Source organism: Leopardus geoffroyi, chromosome D2 (assembly GCF_018350155.1).
Source record: "Leopardus geoffroyi isolate Oge1 chromosome D2, O.geoffroyi_Oge1_pat1.0, whole genome shotgun sequence".
Taxonomy (NCBI): domain Eukaryota; kingdom Metazoa; phylum Chordata; class Mammalia; order Carnivora; family Felidae; genus Leopardus; species Leopardus geoffroyi.
The window spans coordinates 72,596,775-72,614,189 of NC_059334.1; the positions used below are offsets into that span (position 1 = coordinate 72,596,775).

At 37.8% G+C, this 17,415-nt stretch overlaps 1 protein-coding gene across 2 annotated transcripts in view; it reads left to right on the plus strand.

Moving 5' to 3' along the window:
• The window catches only part of ATRNL1 (attractin like 1), a 784,731-nt gene that overhangs the window by 167,271 nt on the left and 600,045 nt on the right, over positions 1-17,415 (plus strand). For both annotated transcript variants that reach the window (XM_045439061.1, XM_045439062.1), the window contains exon 17: positions 2,121-2,309. In XM_045439061.1, coding sequence (XP_045295017.1) covers positions 2,121-2,309 — 189 coding nt within the window. The remainder of the gene's footprint in view (positions 1-2,120; positions 2,310-17,415) is intronic.

The window sequence follows — 17,415 nt, forward strand, 5'->3', positions numbered from 1 at the left end:
GTACTTATGAACTGTGAGATCATGACCTGTGAGCCCATTTGGACACTTAATCGACTGAGCCACCCAGGTGCCCCTCACCATCTTTTTATGATGTTGATTTCCTGATTTTTCGGTAAATTTTATCTTGATCCACATTCCCCATTTAGTCTTAGTGACCTCAGCCTTAACTGGTGGAAATAACAGAATTTTATTATTTTATACAATTTTTATTTCTTGGTTGAAATAGGGAGATTATGAATTTATGGTTATAGTTACTTGCAGTCTAGTAAGAATCTATTATAATTTTGTTTATGTCTATTATAATAATAGTGTTTGGAAGAAAGTTTTGTTTTTAAGAATAACAACTATTTCAAATTATTTTCATCTTACAGATCTATTTCATTTGGCAAGTAAAAAGGAACTTTTCTGTTATAAGGGTTTTTTTTTTTTTTTTTGCATTATATGTCATTTTGTGGTGATTGACCTTTAATTTTTTTTATATTGGCTATGGAATTCAAACTCCAAACCTGTACTAATTGTGTTATAAGTTTTTATTTGGTTTATTAGCCAGTATAAAATGCTAGAAGTGTACATTATTTTTTTCTTATTTTAATTCCAGTTAGTTAACGTGCAGTGTTACATTAGTTTCAAATGTACAATATAGTGATTCAGTAGTTCCATACATCACCCTGTGCTCATCACAAGTATGCTCCTTAATCCCTATCACCTATTGAACCCATCCCCCACCCCCATTTCCTCTGGTAACCATCCATTTGTTCTCTATAATTAAAGACTGTTTTTTTGATTTGCATCTCTCTCTCTCTCTCTCTCTCTCTCTTTTTCTCCCTTTGCTTATCTGTTTTGTTTCTTAAATTCTACATCTGAGTGAAATCATATGGTATTTGTCTTGGAATGGATTTTTGTTAAGTGAGAAAGGAATATTGTTTTCTCTTTTTAAATATTTTTATTGTGTAAAATATACATAACATAAAATTTACCATATACATAACATAAAATTTACCATTTTTACCATTTTTAAATGTAGAGTTCAGTGTTGGTAAGTGCCTCAGTTAACACCAAGCATCTCCAGAACTTTCTCATCTTCCCAAACTCCATATCTATTAAAAAATACCTCTCTGTACCTCCCTCCCTCAGCCCCTGACAACCACCTTCTATTTTCTGTTTCTATGAGTTTGACTAATCTAGGTACCTCATATAAGTGGAATCATAAAGTGTATGAACTTTTATGGCTAGCTTACGTTCCTTAGCATAATGTCTTCAAGGTTCATCCATATTGTAGCATATGTTAGAATTTCATTCCATTTTTAGGGCGAATAATTATCCATTATATGTACATACAAATTTTGTTTATGCATTCATCTGTCAGCATAAACTTGAGTTACTTTTACGTTTGCTGTTGTGAGTACTGATGCTGTGGACATGGGTGTTCACATATCTTTTCCAGTTCCAATGTCACATCTTTTGGGCATATAGCCAGAAGGGAATTGCTATATCATATGGTAATTCTGTGCTTAATTTTTTGAGGAATCGCCATACCATTTGTCATAAAAGTTGTATCATTTTACATTCCCACCAGCAATGTGCAGGCTTCTGGTTCCTTCACATCCTTGGTAATATTAAAAAAATATTTATCGTAATAGGTATATTTCATGTAAAGATTTTATAGTATATTGTTTTATTTTAATTGTGTGTTTATATCAGAGACATGTTCACTGACAGGGCATTTGTTTTGATAAGATATGAAATGTTTATGGAAAAAAATTGTAACAAGAAAGTGAATATGATAGTGTATGTTGTGTTTAGCCAAAGCTAGAAAACCAGGTCATGTGCTACACTTCTGTTTATAAGGTTTTAAATTATATAATTTTATGTACTTTATAAAGGATTGAAATTTCCCAAAGAACTACAATGTTCAAATTTGATAATAAATTTACTAAGTAGATGAGATGACGTCTCATCTTTATTTTCATTCACCTTATCATGTATTTTTGGCTATAATTTTTATCCCACACTTGGCTTACTTGAAACATTCCCTAAAACAGCAAAACAAACGAAACCCATCTACTTGTGTTAACATACAGTTAACAAATAAACTAATTATATTTGCTGATTTATTCCAGTTAGTCCAAATCAAAATGCAAGGCCATGCAAAAAGCCGTGTTCTCTAAGGACGTCCTGCTCCAACTGTACAAGCAATGGCATGGAGTGTATGTGGTGCAGTAGCACGAGACGATGTGTTGACTCCAATGCTTATATCATTTCTTTCCCATACGGGCAGTGTCTGGAGTGGCAAACTGCCACCTGCTCTCGTAAGTATTTATCCAGAGTGACTTTTTCATTTAAAGGCATCATAAATTGAACATTTGAAGAAGTTTTCGAAAGATGCGAAAAAAGTGTTACAGTTAACTGTTTTCAAACCTATTGGTGGTCTAAACCCCACACTTAAGTTATACTGTCATTTTGAAATCTACTAATTATTTTATCGTATGTATTTACATTTTGCCTTGGTTGTGGTCTCCCTAACTCTGAGTCTGTGTTGCAGATAGCGTAACACTTCTCGGAAGTGCTTGCTACTTCAAGGATCACATACTGCTTTGTTGTGCTTCTGTAGTGTCCGTTAATCTAGTACAGTTCCCATGGCTTACACGACTGTGATAGTTTTTTTTTTTTTTTAATTTTTTTTTCAACGTTTATTTATTATTTTTGGGACAGAGAGAGACAGAGCATGAACGGGGGAGGGGCAGAGAGAGAGGGAGACACAGAATCGGAAACAGGCTCCAGGCTCTGAGCCATCAGCCCAGAGCCTGACGCGGGGCTCGAACTCACGGACTGTGAGATCGTGACCTGGCTGAAGTCGGACACTTAACCGACTGCGCCACCCAGGCGCCCCAACGACTGTGATAGTTTTAAAGAATCTATAGCAGTTGTTTTGTAAGTGGCCCAACTTGGATTTGTCTAATTCTTTTCTCGTGATAAGATTTAAGTTAAGCATTTTTTGGCGAGAATATCAAGCATACTACAAGGGGTAGTACATCTACTATAAATGAAGGATGCAGTCTTGGCATTACATGGAGAGTCATGTCAGCAGGGCAGTGCTGGACTTGTTGTGGGTTTACTTCAGGAGAAGATCTTGCCCCTTGCTGGTCTCATGTTTTGTAAGGACTGTAGGGGGAGGATGCACTTGACTGAATGTATGATATGGGTACTGTGTGGTTATGAGCGGCCTTTCTTGCAAAGACAAATTTCATCAGGATGCTGCTGCCAAGGGGATTGCACAACGTTACTGATAGCACTTGGTGTCCTTCTAGGCATCTGAGGTCACATGCAACTTTTGTTTTTTTGTTTTTTTGTTTTTCGCTTGGGAAGATGTAGAAGCTACTGGTCTCAGCTCTTTGCTAGCAAAAAATATGGTTTATCTTTCCACAGTCTACCTCTGAAACTGGAGCTCATCAAAAAATGCCTTTCCAACAGGGACATGAATTAATTAGTCTGTTCAGATTTTTAATAAGAAGGTAGGAAGGATTATTTTTACTTCCATTGCTTCCACCTGCTTTTCAATGTTGAATCCATTCATTCATGCCCTACTAATTGGGGTCTGTACCTCCTGTGACTGATCCAGACTTTATAATTTTTTTCGAGAATAATATGCTCTGCAGGTGCCCACGAGTCCCCATTCCACAACCACAGTTAGTTGCAGAATCACCTTAAAAAAGTTGGAGTTCAAGTATATATTCATCCGGAAATCCTTTATTTAAAAAAATCAATGAATGTAAGAGCTGGTTCTTTGAAAGAATTAACCAAATTGAAAAACCCCTAGCCAGACTTCTCAAAAAGAAAAGAGAAGGGACCCAAATAGATAAAATCACAAATGAAAGAGGAGAGATCAAAATCAACACCACAGAAATATAAACAGTTATAAGCAAATATTATGAAAAATTACATGCCAACAAACTGGGCAATTTGGAAGAAATGGATAAATTCCTAGATACACACAGTACTAAAACTGAGACAGGAAAAATAGAAAACTGGAACAGACCCATAACCAGCAAAGAAATTGAATCAGTAATCAAAAATCTCCCAATAAACAAGGGTCATGGACCAGATGGCTTCAGAGGGAAAGTCTAGCAAACATTTAAAGGGGAGTTAATACCTATTCTTCTCAAACTGTTCCAAAAAATAGAAATAGAAGGAAGACTTCCAAACTCATTCTATGAAGCCAGCATTACCTTGATTCCAAACCAGACAAAGATCTCACTACAAAGAATTAAAGGCCAATATCCCTGATGAATATTGATGCAAAAATTCTCAACAAGCTATTAGCAAATCAAATTCAACAGTACCTTAAAAGAATTATTCACCATGATCAAGTGAAATTCATTCTTAGGCTGCACAGGTGGTTCAATATTCACAAATAAATCAACATGACACATCACATTAATAAAAGAAAGGATAAGAACCATATGATCCTCTCAACAGATGGAGAAAAAGCCTTTGATAACGTATAGCATCTAATTTTGATAAAAATCCTCAACAAAGTAGGGAGAGGTAGAATATACCTCAACATCATAAAGGCCATATATGAATTATAATATTCTCAGTGGGGACAAACTGAGAGCCTTTCCCTATGGTCAGGAACAAGACAAGGATGTCCACTCTCACCATTACTATTTAACATAGTACTGGAAGTCTTAGCCTTGGAAATTAGACAACAAAAAGAAGTAAAGGCATCCAAATTGGCCAAGAAGAAGTCTGACTTTCACTATTTGCAGAGGACATGATGCTATATGTAGAAAACCCAAAAGATTGCACCCAAATATGGCTAAAACTAATACGTGAATCCAGCAGTCGCAGGATATAAAATCAAAATGCAAAAATCTGTTGCATTTGTATATACTAATAATGAAGCAGCAGAAAAAGAAATCAAGGAATCAGTTCCATTTGTAATTGTACCAAAAACAGTAAGATACCTAGGAATAAGCCTAACTAAGGAGGTAAAAGATCTATACTCTGAAAAGTATAGAACACTTATGGAAGAAATTGAGAGGGTACTGAGAAATCGAAAAGCATTCCATGCTCATGGACTAGAAGAACAGACATTGTTAAAATGTCTGTACTACCCAAAGCAATCTTTTAATCCAATCCCTATCAAAATACCAACAGCATTTTCCACAGAGCTAGAGTAAACAGTCTTAAAATATGTATATCACTACAAAAGACCCCAAAGAGCCAAAGTAGTCCTGAAAAAAAAAAGAAAGCTAGAGGGATCATGAATATGGATTTCAAGCTGTGTTATAAAGCTGTAGTCATGAAGACAATGTGGTATTGGCACAAAAATAGACACATAGAGGGGCTCCTGGGTGGCTCAGTCGGTTAAGCATCTGACTTCATCTCAGGTCACGATCTTGCATTTTGTGGGTTCAAGCCCTGTGTCGGGCTCTGTGCTGACAGCTCAGTGCCTGGAGCCTGTTTCAGATTCTGTCTCTCCCTTTGTCTCTGCCCCTCCCCTGCTCATGCTCTGTCTCTCTCTCTCTCTCTCTCTCTCAAAAACAAAATAAACATTAAAAAATTAAAAAAAAAAAGGCACATAGATCAATGGAACAGAATAGAAAACCCAGAGATGGACCCACAACGTTATGGTTAACTAATCTTCAACAAAGCAGGAAAGAATATCCAATGGAAAAAAGATCTTCTCTTCAACAAATTGTGTTGGAAAAACTGGACCACTCTCTTACACTATTCACAAAGATAAATTCAATATGGATGAAAGACTTAAATGTGAGACAGGAAGCCATAAAAATCCTAGATGAGAACACAGGCAGAAACCTCTTTGACCATGGCTGGAGCAACTTCTTACTTAGACATGTCACTGAAGGCAAGGGAAACAAAAGACATGAACTATTGGGACTTCATCAAGATAAGAAGCTTCTACACAGCAAAGGAAACAATAAAACTAAAAGGCAGCCTACAGAATGGTAGAAGATATTTGCAAATGACATATCTGATAATTTAGGATTAGTACTCCAAATCTATAAAGAACTTCTTAAACTCAACATCCAAAAAACAACTCAGTTAAGAAATGGGCAGAAGACATGAAGAGACACTTTCCCAAAGAAGACGGCCAACAGACACATGGCCAACATCCAGATGGTCAACAGACACATGAAAAGATGGTCAACAGACACATGAAAAATGCTCAACATCACTCATCGTTAGAGAAATACAAATCAAAACCACAATCAGATATCACCTCACACCTGTTAGAATGGCTAAAATTAGCAATACAAAAAACAACAGGTGTTGGCAAGGATGCAGAGAAAGGAGAGTTCTCCTGCACTGTAGTTGGGAATGCAAACTGGTACACCTATTCTGGAGAACAGTATGGAGGTTCCTCAAAAAAACTAAGAATAGGACTTCCCTATGGTCCAGCAATTGTACTCTTAGGTATTTACCCAAAGGATACAAAAATACAGATTCAAAGGGGGTACATGCAACCCAATGTTTACAGCAGCATTATCAACAATAGCCAAGTTATGGAGAGTTCCCAAATGTCCACTGACTATGAATGGATGAAGTTTGTGTGTGTGTGTGTGTGTGTGTGTGTATATACATATATATGTATATATATGTTATATATATGTATGTATATGTATATATATATAATGTATATATATATGTTATATATATATGTATATATATATATACACACACACAGGAATATTACTCAGTAATCAAGAAGAATGAAATCTTGCCATTTGCAATGATGTAGATGGGGCTAGAATGTATTATGCTAAGCGAAATAAGTCAGAGAAAGACAAATAGCATATGATTTCATTCATATGTGGAATTTAATAAACAAATGAATATATGGGAAGGGGGTGGAGAGAAGAGAGGGAAACAAACCACGAGGGCCTCTTAATTATAGAGAACAAACTATGGGTTGAAGGAGGGAGGTGAGTGGGAGATGGGTTAGATGGGTGAGAGGTACCAAGGAGTGCACTTGTGGTGATGAGCACTGGGTGTTGTACGAAAGTGGTGAATCACTGAATTTTACTCCTGAAACCAATACTGCATTGTATGTTAACTAATATTTAAATTAAAAAAAAGGAAAAAATCTAAGTTGTCTTCTTTGCTCACAAATCTTTCTTGTATTCCATATCTTCTTTCTCATTTATTTACCTTTTGGAGAACAGTCTTCAGTAATTCTTTCCAAATAAATTTATGGCTAGTAATGTTTTTGAGTTTTTTCATGTCTAAAGTGTATTTTTTATGTTCATGTGAATGATAAAGTGGCTGGATATGTAGTTCTAAGTAATTCTTTCCTTAGACCTTGTAGCATTTGGTGTTGTGAGTGAGAATTCTCATGTGAATTTGATTTTCATTAATTTTTGGAGCCTCTTTTTAAAGAAATTCTTTGAGAAATACAAGATTTTAAGATTTTTTTCTCTTTATCCTTGGAATTCCAAATTTTACAACTCATTTCAATTCAGTTTTCCATTAATTGAGTTGGATTTTAAAAATAGATTCCCATTGGCTCTTTGAATCTGATGAGTACTTTCTTTATGTGCTAAAAATGGTTTTTAATCATTAGATTTTTTTCCTATTTACTCTTTTTAGAAATCTTAAAACAGTTGTTGGAATTTCTAGATAAATCTCAGTATGTCTTAAATTCACTTGTTTTTTCCATCTCTTTGTTTGTTATGATTCAGATTCTTCTTCCTGGTTTTTTCTTTGGGGATTTGTATTTATTTAAAGTAATGCTTTTGATAACCTTGTAGTTCCACTATAAAAACTGTAACTGCATTTTTTGAGAAGGTAAATAAAACATGATTAACTACTTAAACACAGGTAATGAATTGCACCTTCACCACTGATTAACTTGATTACAATAACTGCTGTTGGTAGGGTTGTCCGCTAGGGTTGTTAGATCAGTTGTCAAGTTCTGCTTTTGTATCTTTTGTTTTTGACTCTTTGTTTTCTTGATTTTGATTTGTTGAGAATTTTATTTTCAACTTTTTGTACTTGTTCTTGAGCAGTCTAGCCTGCTGGAATTTTCTTTTCCTTGGGTCTTGTCTTTCACTGTTGGGTCTGTTGTCAGCCTTGCCTTCTCTTTGGCCATCCTAAACCCATTTGTGCAGCTGATGTCTAGTAACAGTTATGTTTGTTCCACAGCCCTGTAAATTATATGCCCCTTATTCATGTGGGAAGAAGGGCATTGTACTTTGCTTCAAGGAGACCCTGTATCTTTTGGACGTTGTAGTAATCTACTCCTTGTGAGAAACAAACTCCTTCTCTATTATGTCTTTCTTTTCCCTGGTTTTAACCAGCAGACGTTTAATGAGCAATGAGGAAATGCCAGGAAATAAAATAGAGATTGGGAATACAGATCCTTGCTCAAAATCTGAATACTAAAAGTAGCTGAGTGTTATTGTTTTGCAAATATGTCAGCTTATGGGCAATGTTTTTGTCATATTTTTACATTTAACTTTATATCTTTTTAGTATTATATGTAATGGATTTATATTATTGTTTTTTAGTACATTTGTCTAGTCCTTCACTAAACATTTAACAGTAGTAAAAGCATTCTTATAGTTGTAAATAAAACTATATTAGAAATGGTATAAATTTTATGTTGTTTTCAGAAATTTGTTTCAGTGGTATTTGAGGTTTCCTAGTAAATGGAACTTGAAGGAAACTGTTCTTTGCTAATGAGAAACAAATACGGCTTTTATAATATTCCCTAGTGTTTTTCAGTTATAATATTGTCATATTATTACTTAAAATTCACAATTTGAAGAAAGAAATATGTGTCTTCAGACACATTTTGCCTAATGTTTTCTGAGAAAGCTTTGTTAATAACTGCAATTATTAATAATTGATATATTTATCTTAAAATATTTGTTATTCTATTTGTGAAAATGAACTTCAAGGAGATTATTTAAAGCAATAATAGAAGATTTAGTTCTTAATATATAAATGTTCAAATAAAATGTAATTAAATTGATACAGTGAAAATGGAATAATAGGAAACATGAGAATATAGTACACATCTGACAAATCTGTATTTCTTTCAGTATTTGGCAGGTTTATATACATGTTCAATTTAAACATTTTTTTTCATGGGAGTTAGGGAAAGTAATCTTTTAAAAATTGATTACAATTTACTTTTTAGATCAGTTTTAGGTTCACAGAAATTTTGAGAGGAAGATATAGAGAGTTCCCATATGTCCTCTGCCCCCACATGTGCTTAATTCCCCCACTGACAACATCCCCCACCAGAGCGGTACATTTGCTACAGGTGATGAGCCTACATTGGCACATCACTGTTGCTCAAAGTCCAGAGTTTACATTAGGCTCCATTCTTGGTGTGCTACATTCTGTGGGGTTTGACAGTTGTATAATGGCATGTATCCATCATTATAGTATCATATACAGCAGTTTCACTGCCTAAAAATCCTCTGAGCTCTGCCTAGTCATCCTTCTGTCTGCCCTAACACCTGGAAATCACTAATATTTTACTGTCCCCATAGTTTTGCCTTTTCCAGAATGTCATATGGTTGGAATCATACAGTATGTAGCTTCTCAGATTAGTTTCTTTCACTTAGTAATATGCATTTAAATTTCCTTCATGTCTTTTCATGGCTTGGTAGCTTATTGACTAGTATTCATTGTCTGGTTGTACCACAGTTTGTCTACTCACTACTAAAAGAAATCTTGGTTGCTTTTGGAAAGTTTTGACAATTGTGAACAAAGCTGCAATAAACATCCATGTGCAGGTTTTTATGTGGACATAAATTTTCAGTTCATTTGGGTAAATATCGGAAAAGTGTTATTGCTGAACTGTATGTTAAAATGTTTAGTTTTGTAAGAAACCATCAAACTGACTTTCAAAGGGGTTGTATTTTGCATTCCCACCACCAATGGATGTTTCTGTTCCTTTGCATTCTACACATTTACCAGCATTTGGTGTTGTCAGTGTTTTGGATTTTGGCCATTCTAATAGGTATGCAGTGGTATCTCATTGTTGTTTTAGTTTGCATTTCTCTTGACATATGATGTGGAGCATTTTTTCATTCTTGCCTCTGTATCTTTGGTGAGGTGTCTGTTTAGGTCTTTTGTCCATTTTCAACTTGGGTTGTTTATTTTCTTATTATTGAGTTTTAAGAGTTATTTGTGTATTTTATTTTTTTTTAATTTTTATTTTATTTTATTTATTTATTTATTTATTTATTTTTTTTTTTTATACTATATGAAATTTATTGTCCAAATTGGTTTCCATAAAACACCCAGTGCTCATCCCAAAAGGTGCCCTCCTCAATACCCATCACCCACCCTCTCCTCCCTCCCACCCCCCATCAACCCTCAGTTTGTTCTCAGTTTTTAACAGTCTCTTATGCTTTGGCTCTCTCCCACTCTAACCTCTTTTTTTTTTCTTTTTTCCTCCCCCTCCCCCATGGGTTCCTGTTACGTTTCTCAGGATCCACATAAGAGTGAAACCATATGGTATCTGTCTTTCTCTGTATGGCTTATTTCACTTAGCATCACACTCTCCAGTTCCATCCACGTTGCTACAAAAGGCCATATTTCATTTTTTCTCATTGCCACGTAGTATTCCATTGTGTATATAAACCACAATTTCTTTATCCATTCATCAGTTGATGGACATTTAGGCTCTTTCCATAATTTGGCTATTGTTGAGAGTGCTGCTATGAACATTGGGGTACAAGTGCCCCTATGCATCAGTGCTCCTGTATCCCTTGGATAAATTCCTAGCAGTGCTATTGCTGGGTCATAGGGTAGGTCTATTTTTAATTTTCTGAGGAACCTCCACACTGCTTTCCAGAGTGGCTGCACCAATTTGCATTCCCACCAACAGTGCAAGAGGGTTCCCGTTTCTCCACATCCTCGCCAGCATCTATAGTCTCCTGATTTGTTCATTTTGGCCACTCTGACTGGCGTGAGGTGATACCTGAGTGTGGTTTTGATTTGTATTTCCCTGATAAGGAGCGACGCTGAACATCTTTTCATGTGCCTGTTGGCCATCCGGATGTCTTCTTGAGAGAAGTGTCTATTCATGTTTTCTGCCCATTTCTTCACTGGGTTATTTGTTTTTCGGGTGTGGAGTTTGGTGAGCTCTTTATAGATTCTGGATACTAGCCCTTTGTCCGATATGTCATTTGCAAATATCTTTTCCCATTCCGTTGGTTGCCTTTTAGTTTTGTTGGTTGTTTCCTTTGCTGTGCAGAAGCTTTTTATCTTCATAAGGTCCCAGTAATTCACTTTTGCTTTTAATTCCCTTGCCTTTGGGGATGTGTCGAGTAAGAGATTGCTACGGCTGAGGTCAGAGAGGTCTTTTCCTGCTTTCTCCCCTAAGGTTTTGATGGTTTCCTGTCTCACATTCAGGTCCTTTATCCATTTTGAGTTTATTTTTGTGAATGGTGTGAGAAAGTGGTCTAGTTTCAAACGTCTGCATGTTGCTGTCCAGTTCTCCCAGCACCATTCGTTAAAGAGGCTGTCTTTTTTCCATTGGATGTTCTTTCCTGCTTTGTCAAAGATGAGTTGGCCATACGTTTGTGGGTCTAGTTCTGGGGTTTCTATTCTATTCCATTGGTCTATGTGTCTGTTTTTGTGCCAATACCATGCTGTCTTGATAATGACAGCTTTGTAGTAGAGGCTAAAGTCTGGGATTGTGATGCCTCCTGCTTTGGTCTTCTTCTTCAAAATTCCTTTGGCTATTCGGGGCCTTTTGTGGTTCCATATGAATTTTAGGATTGTTTGTTCTAGTTTCGAGAAGAATGCTGGTGCAATTTTGATTGGGATTGCATTGAATGTGTAGATAGCTTTGGGTAGTATTGACATTTTGACAATATTTATTTTTCCCATCCATGAGCAGGGAATGTCTTTCCATTTCTTTAAATCTTCTTCAATTTCCTTCGTAAGCTTTCTATAGTTTTCAGCATACAGATCCTTTACATCTTTGGTTAGATTTATTCGTAGGTATTTTATGCTTCTTGGTGCAATTGTGAATGGGATCAGTTTCTTTATTTGTCTTTCTGTTGCTTCATTGTTAGTGTATAAGAATGCAACTGATTTCTGTACATTGATTTTGTATCCTGCGACTTTGCTGAATTCATGTATCAATTCTAGCAGACTTTTGGTGGAGTCTATCGGATTTTCCATGTATAATATCATGTCATCTGCAAAAAGCGAAAGCTTGACTTCATCTTTGCCAATTTGGATGCCTTTGATTTCCTTTTGTTGTCTGATTGCTGATGCTAGAACTTCCAGCACTATGTTAAACAACAGCGGTGAGAGTGGGCATCCCTGTCGTGTTCCTGATCTCAGGGAAAAAGCTCTCAGTTTTTCCCCGTTGAGGATGATGTTAGCTGTGGGCTTTTCATAAATGGCTTTTATGATCTTTAAGTATGTTCCTTCTATCCCGACTTTCTCTTGGGTTTTTATTAAGAAAGGGTGCTGGATTTTGTCAAAGGCCTTTTCTGCATCGATTGACAGGATCATATGGTTCTTCTCTCTTTTTTTGTTAATGTGATGTATCACGTTGATTGATTTGCGAATGTTGAACCAGCCCTGCATCCCAGGAATGAATCCCACTTGATCATGGTGAATAATTCTTTTTATATGCCGTTGAATTCGATTTGCTAGTATCTTATTGAGAATTTTTGCATCCATATTCATCAGGGATATTGGCCTGTAGTTCTCTTTTTTTACTGGGTCTCTGTCTGGTTTAGGAATCAAAGTAATACTGGCTTCATAGAATGAGTCTGGAAGTTTTCCTTCCCTTTCTATTTCTTGGAATAGCTTGAGAAGGATAGGTATTATCTCTGCTTTAAACATCTGGTAGAACTCCCCTGGGAAGCCATCTGGTCCTGGACTCTTATTTGTTGGGAGATTTTTGATAACTGATTCAATTTCTTCGCTGGTTATGGGTCTGTTCAAGCTTTCTATTTCCTCCTGATTGAGTTTTGGAAGAGTGTGGGTGTTCAGGAATTTGTCCATTTCTTCCAGGTTGTCCAATTTGTTGGCATATAATTTTTCATAGTATTCCCTGATAATTGTTTGTATCTCTGAGGGATTGGTTGTAATCATTCCATTTTCATTCATGATTTTATCTATTTGGGTCATCTCCCTTTTCTTTTTGAGAAGCCTGGCTAGAGGTTTGTCAATTTTGTTTATTTTTTCAAAAAACCAACTCTTGGTTTCGTTGATCTGCTCTACAGTTTTTTTAGATTCTATATTGTTTATTTCTGCTCTGATCTTTATTATTTCTCTTCTTCTGCTGGGTTTGGGGTGTCTTTGCTGTTCTGCTTCTATTTCCTTTAGGTGTGCTGTTAGATTTTGTATTTGGGATTTTTCTTGTTTCTTGAGATAGGCCTGGATTGCAATGTATTTTCCTCTCAGGACTGCCTTCGCTGCGTCCCAAAGCGTTTGGATTGTTGTATTTTCATTTTCGTTTGTTTCCATATATTTTTTAATTTCTTCTCTAATTGCCTGGTTGACCCACTCATTCGTTAGTAGGGTGTTCTTTAACCTCCATGCTTTTGGAGGTTTTCCAGACTTTTTTCTGTGGTTGATTTCAAGCTTCATAGCATTGTGGTCTGAAAGTATGCATGGTATAATTTCAATTCTGGTAAACTTATGGAGGGCTGTTTTGTGACCCAGTATATGATCTATCTTGGAGAATGTTCCATGTGCACTCGAGAAGAAAGTATATTCTGTCGCTTTGGGATGCAGAGTTCTAAGTATGTCTGTCAAGTCCATCTGATCCAATGTCTCATTCAGGGCCCTTGTTTCTTTATTGATCGTGTGTCTAGATGATCTATCCATTTCTGTAAGTGGGGTGTTAAAGTCCCCTGCAATTACCACATTCTTATCAATAAGGTTGCTTATGTTTATGAGTAGTTGTTTTATATATTTGGGGGCTCCAGTATTCGGCGCATAGACATTTATAATTGTTAGCTCTTCCTGATGGATAGACCCTGTAACTATTATATAATGTCCTTCTTCATCTCTTGTTACAGCCTTTAATTTAAAGTCTAGTTTGTCTGATATAAGTATGGCTACTCCAGCTTTCTTTTGGCTTCCAGTAGCATGATAAATAGTTCTCCATCCCCTCACTCTCAATCTAAAGGTGTCCTCAGGTCTAAAATGAGTCTCTTGTAGACAGCAAATAGATGGGTCTTGTTTTTTTATCCATTCTGATACCCTATGTCTTTTGGTTGGCGCATTTAATCCATTTACATTCAGTGTTATTATAGAAAGATACGGGTTTAGAGTCATTGTGATGTCTGTATGTTTTATGCTTGTAGTGATGTCTCTGGTATTTTGTCTCACAGGGTCCCCCTTAGGATCTCTTGTAGGACTGGTTTAGTGGTGACAAATTCCTTCAGTTTTTGTTTGTTTGGGAAGACCTTTATCTCTCCTTCTATTCTGAATGACAGACTTGCTGGATAAAGGATTCTCGGCTGCATATTTTTTCTGTCCAGCACACTGAAAATCTCGTGCCAATTCTTTCTGGCCTGCCAAGTTTCAAAAGAGAGATCAGTCACGAGTCTTATAGGTCTCCCTTTATATGTGAGGGCACGTTTACCCCTTGCTGCTTTCAGAATTTTCTCTTTATCCTTGTATTTTGCCAGTTTCACTATGATATGTCGTGCAGAAGATCGATTCAAGTTCCGTCTGAAGGGAGTTCTCTGTGCCTCTTGGATTTCAATGCCTTTTTCCTTCCCCAGTTCAGGGAAGTTCTCAGCTATTATTTCTTAAAGGACCCCTTCAGCACCTTTCCCTCTCTCTTCCTCCTCTGGGATACCAATTATGCGTATATTATTTCTTTTTAGTGTATCACTTAGTTCTCTAATTTTCCCCTCATACTCCTGGATTTTTTTATCTCTCTTTCTCTCAGCTTCCTCTTTTTCCATAACTTTATCTTCTAGTTCACCTATTCTCTCCTCTGCCTCTTCAATCCGAGCTGTGGTGGTTTCCATTTTGTTTTGCATTTCATTTAAAGCGTTTTTCAGCTCCTCATGACTGTTCCTTAATCCCTTGATCTCTGTAGCAAGGGATTCTCTGCTGTCCTGTATACTGTTTTCAAGCCCGGCGATTAATTTTATGACTATTATTCTAAATTCACTTTCTGTTATATTATTTAAGTCCTTTTTGATCAGCTCATTAGCTGTTGTTATTTCCTGGAGATTCTTCTTAGGGGAATTCTTCCGCTTGGTCATTTTGGATAGTCCCTGGAGTGGTGAGGATCTGCACCCCTGTGCTGTGGTGTATAACTGGAGTTGGTGGGCGGGGCTGCAGTCCGACCTGATGTCTGCCCCCAGCCCACCGCTGGGGCCACAGCCAGACTGGCGTGTGCCTTCTCTTCCCCTCTCCTAGGGGCAGGATTCACTGTGGGGTGGCGTGGCCCGTCTGGGCTACTTGCACACTGCCAGGCTTGTGATGCTGGGGATCTGGCGTATTAGCTGGGGTGGGTAGGCAAGGTGCACAGGGGCAGGAGGGGCAGGCTTAGCTCCCTTCTCCTTAGGTGATCCACTTCGGGAGGGGCCCTGTGGCAGCGGGAGGGAGTCAGATCCACTGCCGGAGGTTTGGCTCTTCCGCAGAAGCACAGAGTTGGGTGTTTGCGCGGAATGAGCAATTTCCCTGGGAGGAACTGGTTCTCTTTGGGATTTTGGCTGGGGGATGGGCGGGGGAGATGGCGCTGGCGAGCGCCTTTGTTCCCCACCAAACTGAGCTCTGTCGTCCGGGGGCTCAGCAGCTCTCCCTCCCTTTGTCCTCCAGCCTTCCCGCTTTCCGAGCAGAGCTGTTAACTTATGACCTCCCAGACGCTAAGTCACGCTTGCTGTCGGAACACAGTCCGTCAGGCCCCTCCGCTTTTGCAGGCCAGACTCCGGGGCTCTGCTTGGCCGGCGAGCCGCCCCTCCGCCCCGGCTCCCTCCCGCCAGTCCGTGGAGCGCGCACCGCCTGGCCGCCCTTCCTACCCTCTTCCGTGGGCCTCTCGTCTGCGCTTGGCTCCGGCGACTCTGTTCTGCTAATCCTCTGGCGGTTTTTCTGGGTTATTTAGGCAGGTGTAAGTGGAATCTAAGTGATCAGCAGGACGCGCGGTGAGCCCAGCGTCCTCCTACGCCGCCATCTTCGAACACTTTTTTTTTTTTTTCTATTTGTGTATTTTAGATAACAGTCCTTTATTAGATGTGTCTTTTCTAAATATTTTCTTACAGTGTATAGCTTGTACTTTCATTCTCTTGACAATATCTTTGCAAGGCAGAAATTTTAAATTTGAGTTTAAATTTTAATGAAGTCTAGTTTATCAATTTTTTTTTCATGGATTGTGCCTTTGGTGTCGTAACTAAAATATCACCAAACTCAAGGTCATCTTGATCTTGTATATTATTTCTGGGAGGTTTATAGTTTTGCTTACAATGCTCATCTGTTCTTGCATAATGGATACTTTATCCATTAGAACGTTTAGCATATTAATCATAGTTGTTTTAAATTCCTGGCCTGATAATTCCAACATTCCTGCCATTTCTGATCTGATGCTTGTTCTGTCTTCTCACATTTTTTTTTAATGTTTATTTATTTTAAGAAAGAGAGCATGAGCAGGGTAGGGGCAGAGAGAGAGGGAGACACAGAATCCAAAGCAGACTCCAGGCTCCGAGCTATCGGCACAGAATCCTATGTGGGGCTTGAACCCATAGTTGTGAGATCATGACTTGAGTTGAAGTTGGACGTTTAACTGACTAAGTCATGAAGGCACCCCTTCACATTGTTTTTTTGTCTTTTGGTATGCTTGTAATTTTTTTCTTGATAGCCAGATATGATTTATGGGTAGAAGAAACTGCTGTAAATGGATAGGTTTTTATAAAAGCATTGCAGTTGTAGAGTATGGAAGGAGCAGAAGTGTTCTATATATGATTAGGTCTTAGTTTTCTTGTGAAATTGTGCCTCATATTGTGGACTTCACCAGTGCATCTCAGTTTTTTCCCCTTTCTCAGGTGGCACAGGATGGTCAGAGGGAGCTGTATTTGTGTATCTCTTTTCCCACGTGGAAGGCCAGAGCAGGCTAGAGTTGGGTATTTCTCTTTAACAGGTCAGTTAGGCTCTGATAAAAACCTCAGTAGTTTAGGCTCTGTTACATAGTTTTTCCTGGCCTTGTTAAGAAGAACAGAAAACTCTGGCATATTTCAAAATATCTTCGCCTGCTGGAAGCAGAAGAAGGTTTTTCTTTGATGTTCACTGGGAGCTCTTGGAGGTAAAACTCACAGAAGTGTGTGAATGCCCCATGACTGGGTCCTTCTGGGAATTTTAACTCTCAGAGATGCCCACAGTGAGCTTCCGTAGTTCCTTCCCCTGGCACTGTTCCCGTAGAAGTTTCAAATTTGGTGTATTACAATC